The sequence below is a fragment of the Cryptosporidium ryanae genome (assembly GCF_009792415.1).
Source record: "Cryptosporidium ryanae isolate 45019 chromosome Unknown contig_14, whole genome shotgun sequence".
Taxonomy (NCBI): Eukaryota; Apicomplexa; class Conoidasida; order Eucoccidiorida; family Cryptosporidiidae; genus Cryptosporidium; species Cryptosporidium ryanae.
The window spans coordinates 59,476-75,922 of NW_027125570.1; the positions used below are offsets into that span (position 1 = coordinate 59,476).

Below are 16,447 nucleotides of genomic sequence, written 5' to 3' on the forward strand. Positions count from 1 at the left end.
TATTTATTTTAACCCTTTTTTTCGACTTCATTCAAGGCCACCAGCAATAAGCACATTCACGGCGCGTTCGTTTAGGCGGCAATGTCACAAAAGACCTAGTACCTTGGAAAATGCTTGATAGAATCTCCAGAATAGTGTATAAAGTATATAGGGCCATGGGTATTGGACAAAGGAGGTCGAGGAAGACCGGAAAGTCAAAGAATAGGGCTTTGGGTAAGTATGTCAAGACCAAAAGGAGGACGAAGGACTTTGAAACAGGTATGTTTGTTGAGTATTGTTTGTCTACATCTTTAAAAATCCCAAATTGTGAATTGTTTTAGTTCAAAAAGACTACTATAAAGGAGTCAAATTGCCAGTTGACCCTGATCTTCCTGGAAACGGTAGGTTCATCTTTTATATACTTATTCCTTTTTTGCATAATATTGATTTTCAGGACAATTTTACTGCATTACCTGTGCAAGATACTTTATAAACTCCTCATCATTGATTTCACATAATAGGAGTAAAGATCACAAAAGACTGTAAGTTTAAAATTAGAATTTTTTATTTAAATCGACACTATTTTCCACATTTAAAGCTTAAAAAAAATCAAAACTGAGGAGGCTTGGACTGAAAGCCATGCAATGCTGGCAGCGGAGATGACAATTTGAACCACATGAATTCCGTGATTAACATAAACACAGCGTTTTGGCATTAGGAAATAAGGTACTATTGGCACATTCCAATTTTGCAAAAGAATCTATATATTTAAGTATATTAAATTATGTCTTGTTACCTGCGTACTTAGATTAAACACCTGCATTAACAGCAGTATTGTTCGCCTTTTAATTTAATAAAATAATATATATTGTTTGACTTTGTGTATTTTCTTCACTTATCAATGCTTGTTAGCAGTTACCCAAGCCTTAAAGTATTTGTGACAGTTAATTTATATTGAATTTTAATTGATCAAGAAACAAGAGAAATAAATTTAGAAATCAAACACTTAGTAGTTCGGTATATATTCTAATCCACATTACTATAATTCACCGGTATTGGGTTTGCATGCGATATAAACAGAAATTAAACATGTTTGAGTCAGAAGGATAAAATCGAAGAAATGAGTGTGAGATGGACAAGCTTTAGCAGTTAAAGTATGTTATTCAAACCAAAAGTATTTAATAAACAAATAAGCCACTAAAAAAAGAAAGCTAACTGATGTTACGTTAGGAAAAAGAAAAAAGGCGTAGTGATTAAAAAAAGTGCAAAGGTAACTTTTAAGAAGAACATACAGTTTCTTGTTAAATTCAAAAAAGCACTCAAAGTCATGCAAAACTACTATTGTGAGAATGCAAGTCTTTCTCATTTTTAAAGGTTCAAAAAAAGTCTTGGCGGCAAAAACATTGTCTCATGGCGGATAAAGATAATAAATTGTATGTTGGTATTTTTTTCCTGAAAAATAAGGTGGAAAGAGTGAGAAGATCGTATATATATATATATATATTTAGAAATAATTTAAAGAATTTTTGTATAAAGAGGAAAACGAATAAAAGAGAATAGGATTTTGCTATCGACATATACATACAGACATCCTAACTTCTCGTAGTTGAGAAAAAGAAGAGTGATTTTTAAGTTGGATAAAGATAAAAATACACATTGAGCTTATATTTCGGTAAAAATGGCACCATTATGCACTCCAACAGCAACTTTATTCGGCATGTTGGGCTCAACATTTGCCACGGCATTAGCTAATTTAGGTGCAGCTTACGGAACGGCAAAATCAGGTTTAGCTATTGCCTCTAGTGGTGTAATGAGGCCAGACTTAGTTATGAGATCTATTATTCCAGCAGTTATGGCAGGTATATTGGGAGTATATGGTTTGATTGTTGGTGTAATAATATGTTCTCAGCTAAGAAGTGATTACTCCCTATACCAAGGTTATTGCCACCTCGCGGCAGGTATTATTTCTGGATTCAGCTGTGCTGCAAGTGGATTTACTATAGGAGTTGCAGGAGATGCAGGGATTCGTGGTACTGCCCAACAATCCAAATTATTTGTTGCCTCAATGCTCGTTCTAATTTTTGGTGAGGCTCTTGCTATTTATGGTATTATTGTTTCATTAGTTCTTATTTCGAGTCCAAATGGTGCAAATCTTTGCGTTCCTATTCAATAATAACATTAAATGAATAAACTATCGTTATTGATATTAGGATAGATAATATAATTTATTACCTTTCTACATTTTTTAAATTTGTTTTCTTGACGGATTTATTGCCTAATTTGATTACCTATATATGAATAACGCAATCTTTTTGCGAAAAAGACTCCCTGCGAAGATAGTTAGAATCGAGATCCCTCAAAAGAGGGAAAAAAGCAAATAAAATAGAAAGTGGAAGCAAGAATCATCCTTTATTTCACATTCATTATAAATTCTAGCTAAGAAACACAGACTTGTGTCTAGTTATTATCATGTCTTACTACAAATGTCTTTGTTTTATCTATAAAATGGAGTTTCATATACAATGAAAGTTTAGCTTGCACTTTGAGATTATTACCTAAGTTTCAGGTGATATTTAATTTAAAGTAAAAAATTTTTAACAATTTACTTTCACTTCAGTTGTTTTTTCGTTGAGTTGGCAATAAACCAAATCTTTTCTTGCATGCTATTCTTTGTGAAGAATAAAGATCATCCGGAGAAAACTTCGCCGGATGAGCAGATAAAGTCACCTCTCCATTGTTGTTAGTGCCCTGGTATTACAAATGACAAAATAGTTAATTCAAGTAATCCAAAATTGCAATATAAGTTGTTATGCATTTACAGGTTTATAAGTGACTTATCTAGTCACTGAAGAAAATTATATTGCATATAAAATTAACTTACAGACAACGTATAAACTCTCTCGCCCTTCTCGTTCTTAAAATAACGCAAAAACATAACTACTGCCTCTAATTAATTATAATTCGTTATCTACTCTTAATTCCTATCGAATTTATTTCGGTCAAAACTCACGCGCCTAAAACATTAGACAGCTCCGCGCGTCCTTCTATTTTGGTGAACTAACAGCGACAATAGAAATAATAGATAGAATTGAAAATCTAACCAAAATTTAGAGTTTGATACCCTGAGGTAGAGTGATATTTAATGTGAGATTGTACTTGAAATAGAGATAACACTGATTTTAGGAGAGGGGATTGAAACTAATTTGGAAAGCCAGGTTTAATATTATTTAAAAATAGAAATGCGAAAACAATATCTAAGTGTATGTGATCTACTGCAAAAATGAGTTAGATTCATTAAAAAAAATAATAGTTGAACTGAATATCACGTTTTTATGTTCTTCGTTGATATAAATAGAAGCACTATTATTATTGCTATTCGTAGGCAGATTTTGCCTCTTCACTCTAAATTATCCGCCCCATGTATTTTTGCCTTGTGCTCAAAAAATATTGTTAGTACCGCCAGGGACTGGCGGTAATATTATCTATTCTGTTCCCCAAAGAGACAAATATAAATATACATATATATATACATATTTACATAATAATTACTTAATTGAAACAAAATTACTTTTCACATAATTCATCGTGAAGATAAGGGGAATTTAATTTCCGTTAAAATTTAAATTCTTTATATATATCGTCGGAGAATAGTATTTACTAAATAACGTAACTGTTTATTGTTTGTGAGAGAAGATGATTACTTGTGATCCAAATAGTTTGTTTTTCGGATTTATGGGAATTGCAGGATGTTTAATCTTTGCAAATTTAGGAGCAGCTTATGGAATTGCTAAGTCTGGTGTCGGTATTTCATCGATGGCTGTCATGAGACCAGATTTAATTATGAGATCTATTATTCCAGCAGTTATGGCAGGTATTTTAGGTATTTACGGCCTAATTGGTTCTTTGGTTATTTTCTTCCAAATGGGTGAGCCAAACCTTTACTCTGCCTACACTGCTTATGCTCAAATGAGTGCTGGCTTAGTTATTGGTCTCAGCAGCTTGGCTGCCGGTCTTTCAATCGGTATCGTTGGTGATGCAGGTGTAAGAGCTGCAGCTCAACAACCAAGGTTACTTACTGGTATGATTTTAATTCTTGTTTTCGGTGAGGCTTTAGCTATTTATGGTGTTATCATTGGTATTATTATGGGCACTACTAAACCGAGTGGACAGTTATGTGCATCATACATTTGAGTATAAATTATTATCGAATTAGCAGTAAGACTCCTACCTATTATAGATGAGATGATATTGACGTGTTAGAGAGAATAATATACCTTTTTTAGTAATAGGAAAAAAGATATTTGGTTAAATTTAATTTTAACTATTAATTCTCTAATTTACCCTAATTGTGTCTTTCCGCCCGTCTAATCTTCCTGTGTTTTATAGCCTCAATGGGAAATAAATAGTTAGGGAACGAGTTATTTCCCAATTACACGTGATTTTGCCTGTAATAGAGAACTGTGTCTCTTTCCTGGTTGGGGGCAGAAGTTCATGCACGTATGAGTCAATTACTCTCCATTCTAAGAGGAACTTTAACAAGCCATTTTTGAATTATAAAGTTTAGTACGGGTTGTGAGACTCCTGTGACTGAGTGATACTGATAGTCGTCAATGCAAACTGTTAGGGAATAGGAGTCTGAAGTGTTTCCTGCAGTTGGAAGCAACTTTGAGGGCCACATTTCAAAAAACAATGAAACATTATCTGATATTTGTATGCATTTGTTAATTTTTTGAACCTCACTTTCATCGTCTTGATCATTAATTTTAGACTTGTTTTTAAGTTTTTCTTTATTTTTTCTGATGAATGATGAGTTGTTTGATTTCATTGTTAATGGAACGGGACAGGGTAGTTGGATCTTCCTAAATTGGTTTGCCATTTCATTTTTCTCAAGTTTGCAATCTCCAACACAATACCAGAGTCTCGAGTCATTTATCATTTTTGGCATACACGAAAACCTTCTTAATAAAGGTACTATTTGGTCACCAGTTTCGTCTAATATACATGAAAACATAAATATGTGATAAGGATTTACAGACTCAGGCGAGTTTTTTGTGAAAATATATACTGATTTCTCATTAGTTTTTTCTTGCTGAATATAACTGTGATAGTGGTCCACCACCTGTTGAGTTCCATCTGATATAACGGAATTCCAGTAGGATAACTTTGTATGAAAGGGAATAACAGAGTTAATTGCACCAATATCTAATTTAGAAATAAATTCCTCCAACATTTTAATTGTTCTTTTACAATCTGGCTCTAAATTAATGTTTGATAGTCTTCTTATAAAATCACGATTAACCGCAGCCTTAAATGCAGGGTCCAAGTTTTTAAAGTCTCCCGTTTCTCTTCTAGGAGCATTTACAACTTTAGAGTGTGTATTTTTAAAATATCTTTCCAAAGCGTGTTTTCTAGATATAAAAGATGCTGTTGATCTGGGTTTATGCAAAATTAATAAATCCTCAATCTCGTTTTCTATATCAACCTCTGGAATTGGATCTATGCCCATTACTCCAACTGGAACAGAAGATTTATTTAACTTAAACTCGTTCTTTCTTATTTTATTATCTTGAACTATCACGTCTATTGGAAAACAGTCCCTTATTTCAGATTTAGTGCTGCCATTCCCAAACTTAACACCAACTTTTATGCTGTTTAAATAAAGTTTTGCATATCTTCGTCCAACTTTAAGAGAAGGCGATATATACTCTATTATAGTGTCATTTATTTTCCCAACACAAAGTTGTTCACCAAATTTAACTCCAACAACGGTGTCTTGCGGAAGTGGATTTAATAATGAAATATAACACATTTGTGGTCTATTCGACGCCAAAACATTCGTGTACGAGTCAACTAAAACATATTTTTCACATGTATTTGGAAGTATATTAACTCCATTGTCGTCTATAAAGGGCTTTAGTGAATCGATAATCCCATTTTTGTCCGCTTCATCATTGGAAATCCATATTAAACTTGAGTCTCTTCTGTATGGAGAACTTGACTCAATTATACTGTTTACTATATTTGAACCTATTTTCATATTGCTTCCAACTAATTTTGTGTATTTGTTGTTTTTTTTCTTCTTCTCATCACCTGAGATACTCATTGTGCTGTTCATTTGAATCTCATATTCCAGTATTATATCACTGCATCTTTTAGACAGTATTGAATTAGTTTTTCTATCCATTTTTATTTATGTCTATTCTTTTCACTCAAAGAAAGCATTATCTTAAAAACGATTCCCTTTTTTATTAGTTCAAAAATTTAGCTTTTTTGCTCTTAAATTATTTAATTTTTCATGTGTGTAGAAAAGTGAAAAAGAGGCCCCTTGTACACACACCATTTAAATTAAAACAAAAACTGTGACTCTTATTTCTCTGCCTCCAAATCTTTAATTAGAATTAAGTCAAGCTCGTTTTGTCTATTTTGTTGTATGTATTTATCTTTTTCGTCCTTTGATAAAGGACAAGTATTGCAGTATTCAATCACATTACAAAATTTACATTTCCAAGATTCAGAAACTCTAATAGTTTCGGTGTTTCTTTGTCCCAACCACCAACTCAATAGGTACTCCAACTCCGTATCAATGGTTTCGTCAGGTGATCTGTACCATTTTGTTGCAAACGTTTTCCCCTGACAATCATACTCGACTTTTATCTCAGTTTGAATTTCGGGAAGCTTTGAGAGGTTATGCAACATATGAAATCCAACTTGAAGGGCATTTTCATACGAGCCTAGGGCGTCTAAACTGTCAATTCCAACTTCTGTTTCGTCTGCTTTGTCTTTTTCGTCATTGTAAATGGAGTCAGTTTCAATCTCCTTTTCACAATTAACTTCCAACTCCAAGTTTTTGCCACTTGATTCTCTATATTCTTTAAATTTAATATACGGATCTATATCATATATACTGAATATTTTATACAAGTAGTTACAACCCAAACAACAGCTTTCTAAATCATGTGTATCTTTACTATATAAAGAGCCTTTATGTATAATCAAATTGTTTTTTGCAATATCACTGTGGTTCTCAGCCCAATCTTTTCCAAAATTTATCATTTCACCAAGTATTTTTTTATACAATCCAAGTTGTATAACTGTTGTTTTTTGCTGTAAGTTGCTAGGAAGTGTGTTGTTTCTTCGCGTTTTTGTATCTGTTATTAGTATCTTGTACTTACTTATATCATCAATACTATACTCCACCAAATTGTCATCAACTTTTGGCTTTAATTTTATTGAGTCTATTATCCCTCTCAACATTATTCCACTAAAGAAACCGGTTATTGGAAGTTCTCTAACATATCCCCTTTCCAAAACTGCATTTAAAAGATTCACTGTGCTCAGCATGTCTACTGCAATTCTCTCATACTCATTCTCCACTAATACGTCCATTACATCGTGATCTTCAAGTTCCAATTCTTCGTGGTGCCTCAGACCCTCCTCTATCGCCTTGCTGGTAACTTTAATGTTTTTTTCAAGACATATCTCTAGGCTTTGTTCGCACCACATTTGTCTAGAAAACGTAGTTACCCCTATTGCAGGCTTGTTTTTGTATTTTTGTATTGGAGAAACTTCTTCTAATATTGATTCTGATATGAAAGTATTCTTCTCCTCATTTTCTAATTCGTGTACTTTTTTTCTCCTTTTTATCTTAAACGACGAAATGCTCATTCTATTCACATATATATACACACAATACAAGCTAGATAGGTTTGCAATAATTTATCTCGCATGGAAACCTATGCATTCACATAAACACGTTGACTGTTATTTGTAATTTATTAATTTCTCTTATTTTTATTTATTTTTACCCACTTTTTGTTGCCGGCATTAAATTTAAAGCATTGCATGTGTTTAGTGACCCCCGGACAAAATTTAAGTTCATGGTATTCAGTAAACAGGAGGACCATTTCCTTTCAATAGTGAGTCTTTAGGTTGCTTTCAGACAAAGCTTAATCGTAAATCAGCTTTTTCCTCTGCCTCACTTAAATGCTGTGCATATAAACGCCGTAAATGAACTAAGAACAAGGGAGCACATAGCTAGTAGCCAGCTTTATTTAAGTCGCACAAGCACGTGGAAAGAGGGGAGGTATAATTAAACGTCTTGGGATTTTGTGCATGTTTATGAACACTTGTAGCATACGCCTAGAGTCAACATCAAATTGGGACTCAGACCCTGAGGTAAACATTAATGTGGCGCACCCAAGTTAGTGTTTATATTAAAATTACATTTTTCCTTTCCTTCCTTGTGGATAATTATTTTAGTGAAATTTGTATTTTTTATATTAGTCCAAGTATGCATGCATGCAAATTAGTATATTTTTAGAGCAGGACTCAGTTTTTTGACTAATATTAACTTTGTGTTATGAACATTCAATGGTGAGAATTTGTGGGTTTGGAAAACTGTAATCCCAAACGCCGTTCAGGGATATCTTGTTCACTATTTTTAAGTTCCTGTATATAAGGTAGGAATCAAGCAGGGAATATAAAATCAAAAATTAGAAATTGAAGCTCGGAGGAATAAATCGGTGTTTTAACCTCTAGTTCGTTCTTTGCCTCCCTACTACCCTTCCACCCCTCGTGCTGCAAACGAGTGGCACTAGTACCGATATATATTTATAAAATGAGTGTTCTTATTTCAATAAATAGCATAAGGAAATGCAAGTCTTTTGTAATAGTGTTGCATCCCGAACACGGATATTTGTTGTTGGAGTCAAACAAGTCCAGAAACAGACACAAAGAAGGCGAAAACTACCAGTTGCCAGGAGGGAGATTAGACATTGTTGATTTTAATGTCATGGAGAACTCGCCTAAGGAGACGCTTTTTCAAAACAAACGGTTGGTAAATGTAGAGGAAATAGTGTTTAAGTCGTGTGTTGCTAGAGAGTTGTACGAGGAAACGGGATTAGACTATAGAAAAAGACTTGAAAAGTTTGAGAAGCTAAATTTTAATTCTTCAGACAGGTTTAGATTCTTTGTACTAAAAATATCCAATAAAGATAATTTGCTTTTAAATACTTACTTAAGTGATAACTACAGCTGGAGCTGGAGTTTAATAAATATCTTGTGCAATAACTACTGTAGCAAATTTTATAATTTCGTTTTATGTAAAACTGGAATATTAACAAAGTGTTCAGGCGACATTGAGTTTTACTTAAAGTTGTCTAGTGAGCACAAATCGTTTTTATTCGAAAACAGGCATGAAAAAATACCAATTATGATTAAAAACCACAGCAAGGGAATTTGTTCAAAGACCTTCGAGAGGTACATTTTGTACGGGATAGATAAACAGAAAAAAACGCAGTTTGAGGATAAGTAAGGGGTAAGGGAAGTCAATTTGGGGCACGTTCAACGCACGTTAAAAGGCAGCTAGGATAAACGTAAACCACGCACGAGCAGAGTTATCAGCACATGAATCAGGAAGGTCGGATTCATCTATACGCGGCAGCAGTCGCCAACTCTGATTTCCCTTGAATCGTTTTGCTGTTCAGTAAACTGAGTTATTTGCAGACAACGCCGAACGGCCAAACGCTGATAGGAGCGGATCATAAAGGCGCCGGTAGTTGACCTAAAAGACCTTCGGAGTGTCAACTCAGACTGATACACCACAGAAGAACAAAAAGCTTCAAGACAGCTTGTGCGAGACAAAAAACAAACAGGTCAATGAATTTACTGGTATACTACTATTTGTTGCGATAGAGCGAAAATATAAGTATTAGGTTAATTAGATTTTTATAGATAAAACTTGGGTCACTGGCGTTTAATGTTTTTAATTAACTTATCCAAATTAATAGATGTGTCATTAAAGTCATCTTCCTCATTGTTCCCGACGCCTAAAGGTGAGACTTCAGATTTCTGAAACGAACCTAAGTCGTTTTTGCTATCAATAAGCTTGATCTTGCTAGGAGGAGACACAATATGAGGCGAAGACAAATCATAATTCGAGTCGATATTCTCAGTAATAAATGAATCAATGACTCTTCTCTTTCTGACGTTCTCGCTGCTGTTCAGGTGACTTATTTCGTGATTTGAAAAAACGCTATTCCCAGAAATAATGTTGGTTCTTGCCCTCGCGGTGGCTGTTGCAGCAGCAACGGCAGCAGCTGCGATATTCGGATTAGGGACACCAAAAAATAGCGGATTTGCCGAAGTAATCATTCCATACGGATGGGTCTGGACCATCGGAAACGGTAGTATTGGCTGTGGATGTCTGAACCCGACAACAGTGGCAGCAGCAGCAGCCGCTGCGTATCTCGCCCTCGCAAGTGAAATGGCAGCGTCGTTCATTCTTTGTTGAATTGCAGCGGCTGCTGAGCTCATGGAAGAAGAAGTCGGTATAGTGCAGCCAGGGAAAGCAAGTCCCTGCTCCCGCGAGTTTTGTTGCTTAAATCCAATGCCGGCGGCTCTGGAGAGATGGTGCACGGAGGCAGCCCCACCGATCTCCGAACCAACACCGGGAATCACCGACATCCCCCCCAAACCGTGTTCTGCCTGCATGACCAGCTGATTTGAAGAGGAGCTGTTGCCGCAAATCCCGGTTCCAATAGCTCCGATACTCGCATTCATTCCAACATTTTGGCTATTGGTATTTCTGGAAACGTTTTGGCGCCCGATGTAAGCAGTGCCGGAGGGGGTAATTATGTGGTGGAGATTGCACGCGAGAAAGCAGTCCTTCAAAAACTCCTCGGCGAGCTTCTGTGCAGCCTTCCTATAACTTTCCCAGCCACCAGCAACTTTGTCCTCGTCAGTGAGCTCCTGCGGGAATTCAACGGGGTACGAGTTTAAGGCCCTGATGAAGTTTTCCAGCACCAGCTGCCTCTGTTCGTACTCCTGCTCCGCCTCGTCCGGCAGAAGTGGACAGCTTCTCCTGGTGTGCATTCTCCCGGAAAGTCCGCAGAGGGAGCAATACGACCTAGTTTGGAACTTTGAATCGACTCCGCCATTTTTCGTTAGAATCGAGAACTCCTCCATGGACTTTATTTTGGTTCCGTCCGCCAGCTGCAGAGGCTGTCCCGTTTGTACATCTATCTGAGTCACGCCGGAGGGAACCGAAACCTTAACAACCTCTAAAGGATAGGGGCATCCAGAGACGTCGTGGAAAGGAAGAATGCAGTTGTCGCAAAGCCTGAGCCATTCTCCGGGAGGCCTCATCCAGGGGCTTTTTCTGAGTCCGCCGATTTGCTTCTCCAAATCGGCATCGGCCTCTGCACTGTTTCCGTTGTTGCTCGCCGCGGCCAATATGGCAGCTTCGTGTTTAGCATTCTCCTTTATGTATTCCTGTTGAAGCTTGTACAGCAATTGCGGGAATAGACGCTCGAACCCCTTTCTGATCAGGGACTCCGTGTGCTTCCAAGCAGCCTCTATGTTCCTCCTCCTGCCCGACATGTACGGATTCCCCTTACTACTGGTACCCGGACCAAGCGCCGACAACTGATCCAGGGACTTTTGTCCCGATTTAAGAACGTCAGACTTGAGTTGCTCATTCATTTTCCTTCTTCTTTGTTGCTCCTCCAGCAACTGCTGTCTAGACAGCTTTTTCCTTATTTCCTGTTGTTGCAGAGCCTTGCACTTCGAACACAAAAACAGGATCATTGAGTCTCTGGAGATGCTCCAACCCCTCTTGTTCAGGTTCTCAAAAAAGCTGTCCAGCACCTGGTGTCTTTGGTACTCCGGCGGAAAACAGTCTATGCAAAAGGTCGTCGGACACTCGCTGCAGTGTATCAGGAGTCCTCCAGCCTGCGTCGCTCTTCTGAAACAGAGACAGCATTCGTGCCACGGACAAATCCAGGTCCTCGGCGGAACCTTATCTAGACCAAGACACTGGGACCAGTGATACGACTTAGGACAACGATTACAATTTATGAGTCCCATTTTTTTCATATATTCATCCACTTGCGCAACTGAACCTGTAGCCTTGCTGCTGTTGTTGGCCGAAGAGGACCCGTTGTTAGAGCCAGTTGCGGCACTGTTTCCTCCGGTATTGCTGCTGCCGGCACAAGCACCATTCCCGGTACTGTTACTCTCTCCTTCATTACCAGATGTCGTATTGTTGTTATCCTTGTTCCCAGCATCAATCTTGCTTTGGCCACAACGGAAACAACTCCTTTCGTGCTTCAGAGCCGGCTTCTTGTCATCGTTGCTCTTCGTCTTGATATCCCAGTGGTGGGGATTGTAAACAGGCGGCGGTGGCTTTCTGGTTCTCTTGGATCTCCACAAAATGTCATCATCGGCGACTGTACCGGTGATATTGTTGCTGCCACTGCTGATGGCCTGGGACGCAGCGTTGGACGAAGACCCAGTTGAGACAACCCCTGTGTTGGTGTCGGAAACGTCATCGCAAGGAGAGGTATTTATGGTGGACACATTGCTGCTTAGTGGCTGCATCTTTCCGCTTGAAACGCCTGTACAGTCGGCAGTCTCACCTATTTCATCGCAAAGAATGTCGGTAATATCGACTTCCTCGTCTATCTTGGCGTCGCCGCCGACTCCCTCGATGACAACATGCTGCTGTTCGCCGTACTTTTCCTCCTCTTCCTTTTGCATCAGCACGTCCTCGTCGGGAATAGGCACGCGCTTCCTCTCCATAAGCTCCTCCAAGTTCAGTCTGAATATATTAGATGTGTCGCCCAGGTGCATCAAGGCTCTCCTGCCATACCTAATCAACTTAGTAACCTCCTCGGCAGACAGCTTCTCTTCCGCGACAAAGTGATCATTTTCAAACACTTTTTGGTTATTGTCCACAACATCGTTATCTCTAGAAGAACCCTTAATAATCATTTTGTCCAGCTTAAGCTTCTGCTCGCGTCCAAAAACCATTCTTTCCTCAACACTCCACTCAGTGACGAGCTTCCATATACAAACATCTCTGGTTTGGCCTATTCTGTGGGCTCTATCCACGGCCTGCAGGTCAACGAAGGGATTCCAATCCTCGTCATACATAACCACGTGATTGGCACTTACTAAATTGATCCCCAGTCCGCCTGCTCTCGTGCATATCAAGTACACCAGTACATAGTTGTCCGGCAAACCAAATTCCCTGATGTCCAGTTCCCTAATGAGTTTATTCGTGCTCCCGTCCAGCCTCATGTACTGCCATCCTCTCCACAAACAGTAGTTTTCCAGCTCGTCTAATATAAGCTGGAATTGGGTAAATATAAGTATTTTGTGCATTCTGCACTTCTTGTCAGGTTTGTCGGACAAAAACTCGGACGCAGAATTGACCTCGGGAACCGACCTCAGGCTGTCACCGCCACTGGCGTTATCCTCCTCCCTCTTAACACCAGAATCGTTCTCGCTTTCGCTTTTCACCAAGTCAACACCGTCTGCGTTGTCCTGTGCCTCAACCTCAATCTTGACCTTCTCCTGCATCCTCTTAGGACACTTATCGTACATGTACTGGGAATATATGTCCTTGAATTCTTGTTTTTTGAAACTTTCTTCGTACGCGTCGCTAATCTGATACTTGTCTTCAAAAGAAAGTATCTCGTTGCTCGCATCGTTCTTGTTGTTCTCCCTGTCCCTGTCTTTGTTTCGGCCACTTCCTGAAGAAGAGCTATTTGAAGCTGCGTTCGGCGCCGAGTTCGCGTTGCCGGAGGCAGCAGTCCCACCTTTGCTCCTAAGCTCGTTTATTCTGGTTTTTATGGATCTTATTTGTTCTTTTGTGTACTTTTCGTGGCTTTCCTTGTAGTTGGGTATGTACCTGCAGTTTTCCCTGTGGAGCTGCATCAAGAGCTTGTCCAGGAAAAACAACTTGGAGGAGCCCTTTACGTGTTCCCACCCAAACGAACCCTTCAATTTATGGGCGTCGTCTGTGACTTCATTAAGCAATTCGGGAGACGCCTCTGCAAACACGCTAAACAACTTGTCTAGTTGGGAAGACCTGGCGACGAGTCCTCTTGGATGGGAGCAGCATATCCTCATCTTAATAACAAGTCCAAGCAGCTTTCTAAAAGAAACGTCACCGTGCATATTGCCGACGTCAAGCAGTCTTTTGTACCACAGCCAACTTGAGGGAGACAGGGGCAGCCAAATGTCTCTTATAATCTTATCGGGCAACTTAATCACAAGGTCCTTAGTTCTCCTCAACAGGAGCTTCTGGAGCAAACAGTGAAAGAGTTTTATGCGCTTTGAGTCGACCTTGATTCCCAGTGAGTCAAGGTCGTCTATATTGTCCTCCATATCAGAGTTGCTCCCTTCCCCAGCTCCAGACGCGCCGTTGCTGCCGTTACCCCCTCCCGATGCACTTTTGGTAATGTCTTTCATTTGGAATATTTTCTCAAATATCTCAGAGTCCTGGAGAATATCGGGATATAAGAAATTCAACAGTGTGAATAGCTCTTTAAGCGAGTTTTGCAAAGGAGTTCCCGTCAGCAATACACGCATAGACCCACTTACTCTGTCCATTGAATGCCTTATTCTACCGCCCTCGTTCTTTATTCTGTGAGCTTCATCCAGAACAATGCATTGCCATCTAAAATTGTCAACAAAAAAAGACTCTTCTGTAACGACGGTCTCGTAAGTAGTTACATACAAATCGTAAAGTCCGTCCGAAGCGACAGGATCCATCATTGCGTGCTCTCTTTCCCATCTGCTGCCGCATATTTTGGTCAGTGTTAAACTGGAGGTAAATCTCCTCGCTTCTCTAGCCCAGTTACCCACTGTAGACAAAGGAACCACAATCAAGTGTGGTCCGGTTATCCCAAGCGCCTTTAAACACGCTAAAAATGTGAGTGTTTGTATTGTCTTTCCGAGTCCCATCTCGTCCGCAAGAATAGCGCCGCCTTTTATTGAAAATGCCGTTAACAGCCAGTGAACTCCGTATCTTTGATAGTCCTTTAGCTCAATTCCCTCGTTTAGTATCTGCATTGACTGTTCCCTTGCTTTCACGTGTGCTTCTCTATACTTGGGCGCGTCAATGAACTCCTTGAATTCAACATCGTCCTCCACACCTGAATTCCCGGTGTAGTCATCCTCCTCGTAATCGTTGTCCCTTTTTCTCACCCTCCCCAATTTGTTTCCCGTGGAGTCAGACTCCCCCCCAGAATCCGAGGAGCTTTCTGAAGAGCATACCCTCTTCGGTTTTCTGCCGTAAGAACCCGATCCAATCTCATAATCCGACTCCGAATTGTCTTCCTGTATTTTTCTTATTCTTGAGTTCTTGGGGGGCTTCCCTTTTCTGGTCAAATTCTTGCTCGACGACAAAAATACGTTGTTGTTCTTTCTATAGCTCTCTGCATTCCTTTTGAGTCTTTCTAGAACCTTTCTGGAAACGAACGGGGCAATCGCCTCCCTGTTTTCCCACAAAAACAAATCCCTGTTTATGCTCGATTGCTTTATTTGCTTCTTAATGCAGGCCTGCCACTGCTGCGACAATTTAAGTCTCTCTGTCTTGTTCATTCTTTTGTGCCTCATATTCTTCAGGGGGTCCTCACCTCTGCATACCGGACATTTCCATTTGTCTCCGTCGAAGGCAAAGACCTCGGTTTCGATGCACTTTGGATGATACGAGTAGGTGCAAAAATCGCAACCCAGCAATTTGCCACTTTTTTGACAGACATAACACGTATCACTGTTTATATCGGTCTCGTCATTAATCTTTTTAGTGCCTCCCAGTGTCCTGACGTCCCCTATTTGCTTGTTTTTGTTCTTGCTGTTGCCGGACTCATCATTGTCGCAATTAGGACAATACCAGTTCGGCGTGTCTGGTTCCTCATTTAACCCCAAACAACCCAAATGTGCCGACTTAGGACATCCGTCGCAGTAAAGCATTGTGTCCCCAGTCTCATTTTCTCTGCATATAAAGCAAAAGTCCTCATTGTTTTTGCAATCTGGACAACAAAAGCTGTTGTCCTCACCGGTGCTCAATATACTTTCAAAATTCGTTTTGCCTTCAAGCAAGTTACAATTTCTCAAACAGTCAATGTGAAAAACCTTGTTACACTGGCTGCATCTCAAATCAGTGTCACCGTCACGACATATATCGCAGTATTTTCTCAAATTCTTGCCTTGTCTTGCCATATTTTCCGTGCAAACAATTCAGAATCAACTCAAGTTCAGTTATATGGAAAATACACAGACTATTATTTGCGTCTAGTTACTTGACTTATTGCTCGTTTATTGTAGCATCAACACATTTAATATATTGTATTTCAATATTCAACGTCTTTTGTATGCTATTGCTCAGTTTTGCGAGTGAAACCCTTGTCTGTTCACACCCTCTCCCCTTTAGTGATGTTTACTTAAATGATCCCTTTAGCCAACTAGGAAAAGCCATAATATTAAAACACCAAAATGTTAAGTCTCTCGAGTGGGGCAGCTGGGCGTTAACTTCAATTTTTAACTCAAACACTACAACCCCTCTGATGGCACTGTTTTGTCTTCAGTCAAAAGTAGCGAACAAACTATAATGCCTTATTCCCATAAATTAAACTGAAAGCCGTTTAAGGGTTATCAATTTAAGGCTGTGTAGCGAAAT

General features: G+C 39.0%; 7 protein-coding genes across 7 annotated transcripts; 4 read left to right on the forward strand and 3 right to left on the reverse strand.

The window, feature by feature from the left end:
- Positions 1-110: 110 nt before the first annotated feature.
- Positions 111-650, forward strand: FG386_000494 (uncharacterized protein; the record flags this gene model as incomplete). The annotated part of the gene is made up of 4 exons (XM_067339851.1): positions 111-258; positions 330-380; positions 434-521; positions 578-650. The coding sequence occupies 4 exons, from the start codon at positions 111-113 to the stop codon at positions 648-650; spliced, it is 360 nt and encodes a 119-aa protein (XP_067195721.1).
- Positions 651-1,657: 1,007 nt separating this feature from the next.
- On the forward strand, positions 1,658-2,152 carry FG386_000496 (vacuolar ATP synthase subunithypothetical protein signal peptide; the record flags this gene model as incomplete). Its single annotated transcript, XM_067339853.1, has 1 exon — positions 1,658-2,152. One exon carries the CDS (start codon positions 1,658-1,660, stop codon positions 2,150-2,152), a length of 495 nt encoding a protein of 164 aa, XP_067195723.1.
- Positions 2,153-3,672: 1,520 nt separating this feature from the next.
- Positions 3,673-4,170, forward strand: FG386_000497 (vacuolar ATP synthetase subunit; the record flags this gene model as incomplete). The annotated part of the gene is made up of 1 exon (XM_067339854.1): positions 3,673-4,170. One exon carries the CDS (start codon positions 3,673-3,675, stop codon positions 4,168-4,170), a length of 498 nt encoding a protein of 165 aa, XP_067195724.1.
- Positions 4,171-4,483: 313 nt separating this feature from the next.
- Positions 4,484-6,163, reverse strand: FG386_000498 (uncharacterized protein; the record flags this gene model as incomplete). Its single annotated transcript, XM_067339855.1, has 1 exon — positions 4,484-6,163. One exon carries the CDS (start codon positions 6,161-6,163, stop codon positions 4,484-4,486), a length of 1,680 nt encoding a protein of 559 aa, XP_067195725.1.
- A 182-nt stretch (positions 6,164-6,345) lies between these two features.
- Positions 6,346-7,644, reverse strand: FG386_000499 (uncharacterized protein; the record flags this gene model as incomplete). The annotated part of the gene is made up of 1 exon (XM_067339856.1): positions 6,346-7,644. One exon carries the CDS (start codon positions 7,642-7,644, stop codon positions 6,346-6,348), a length of 1,299 nt encoding a protein of 432 aa, XP_067195726.1.
- Positions 7,645-8,596: 952 nt separating this feature from the next.
- On the forward strand, positions 8,597-9,292 carry FG386_000500 (uncharacterized protein; the record flags this gene model as incomplete). Its single annotated transcript, XM_067339857.1, has 1 exon — positions 8,597-9,292. One exon carries the CDS (start codon positions 8,597-8,599, stop codon positions 9,290-9,292), a length of 696 nt encoding a protein of 231 aa, XP_067195727.1.
- A 431-nt stretch (positions 9,293-9,723) lies between these two features.
- On the reverse strand, positions 9,724-15,990 carry FG386_000501 (SNF2 family N-terminal domain; the record flags this gene model as incomplete). The annotated part of the gene is made up of 1 exon (XM_067339858.1): positions 9,724-15,990. One exon carries the CDS (start codon positions 15,988-15,990, stop codon positions 9,724-9,726), a length of 6,267 nt encoding a protein of 2,088 aa, XP_067195728.1.
- Between the last annotated feature and the right edge of the window lie 457 nt (positions 15,991-16,447).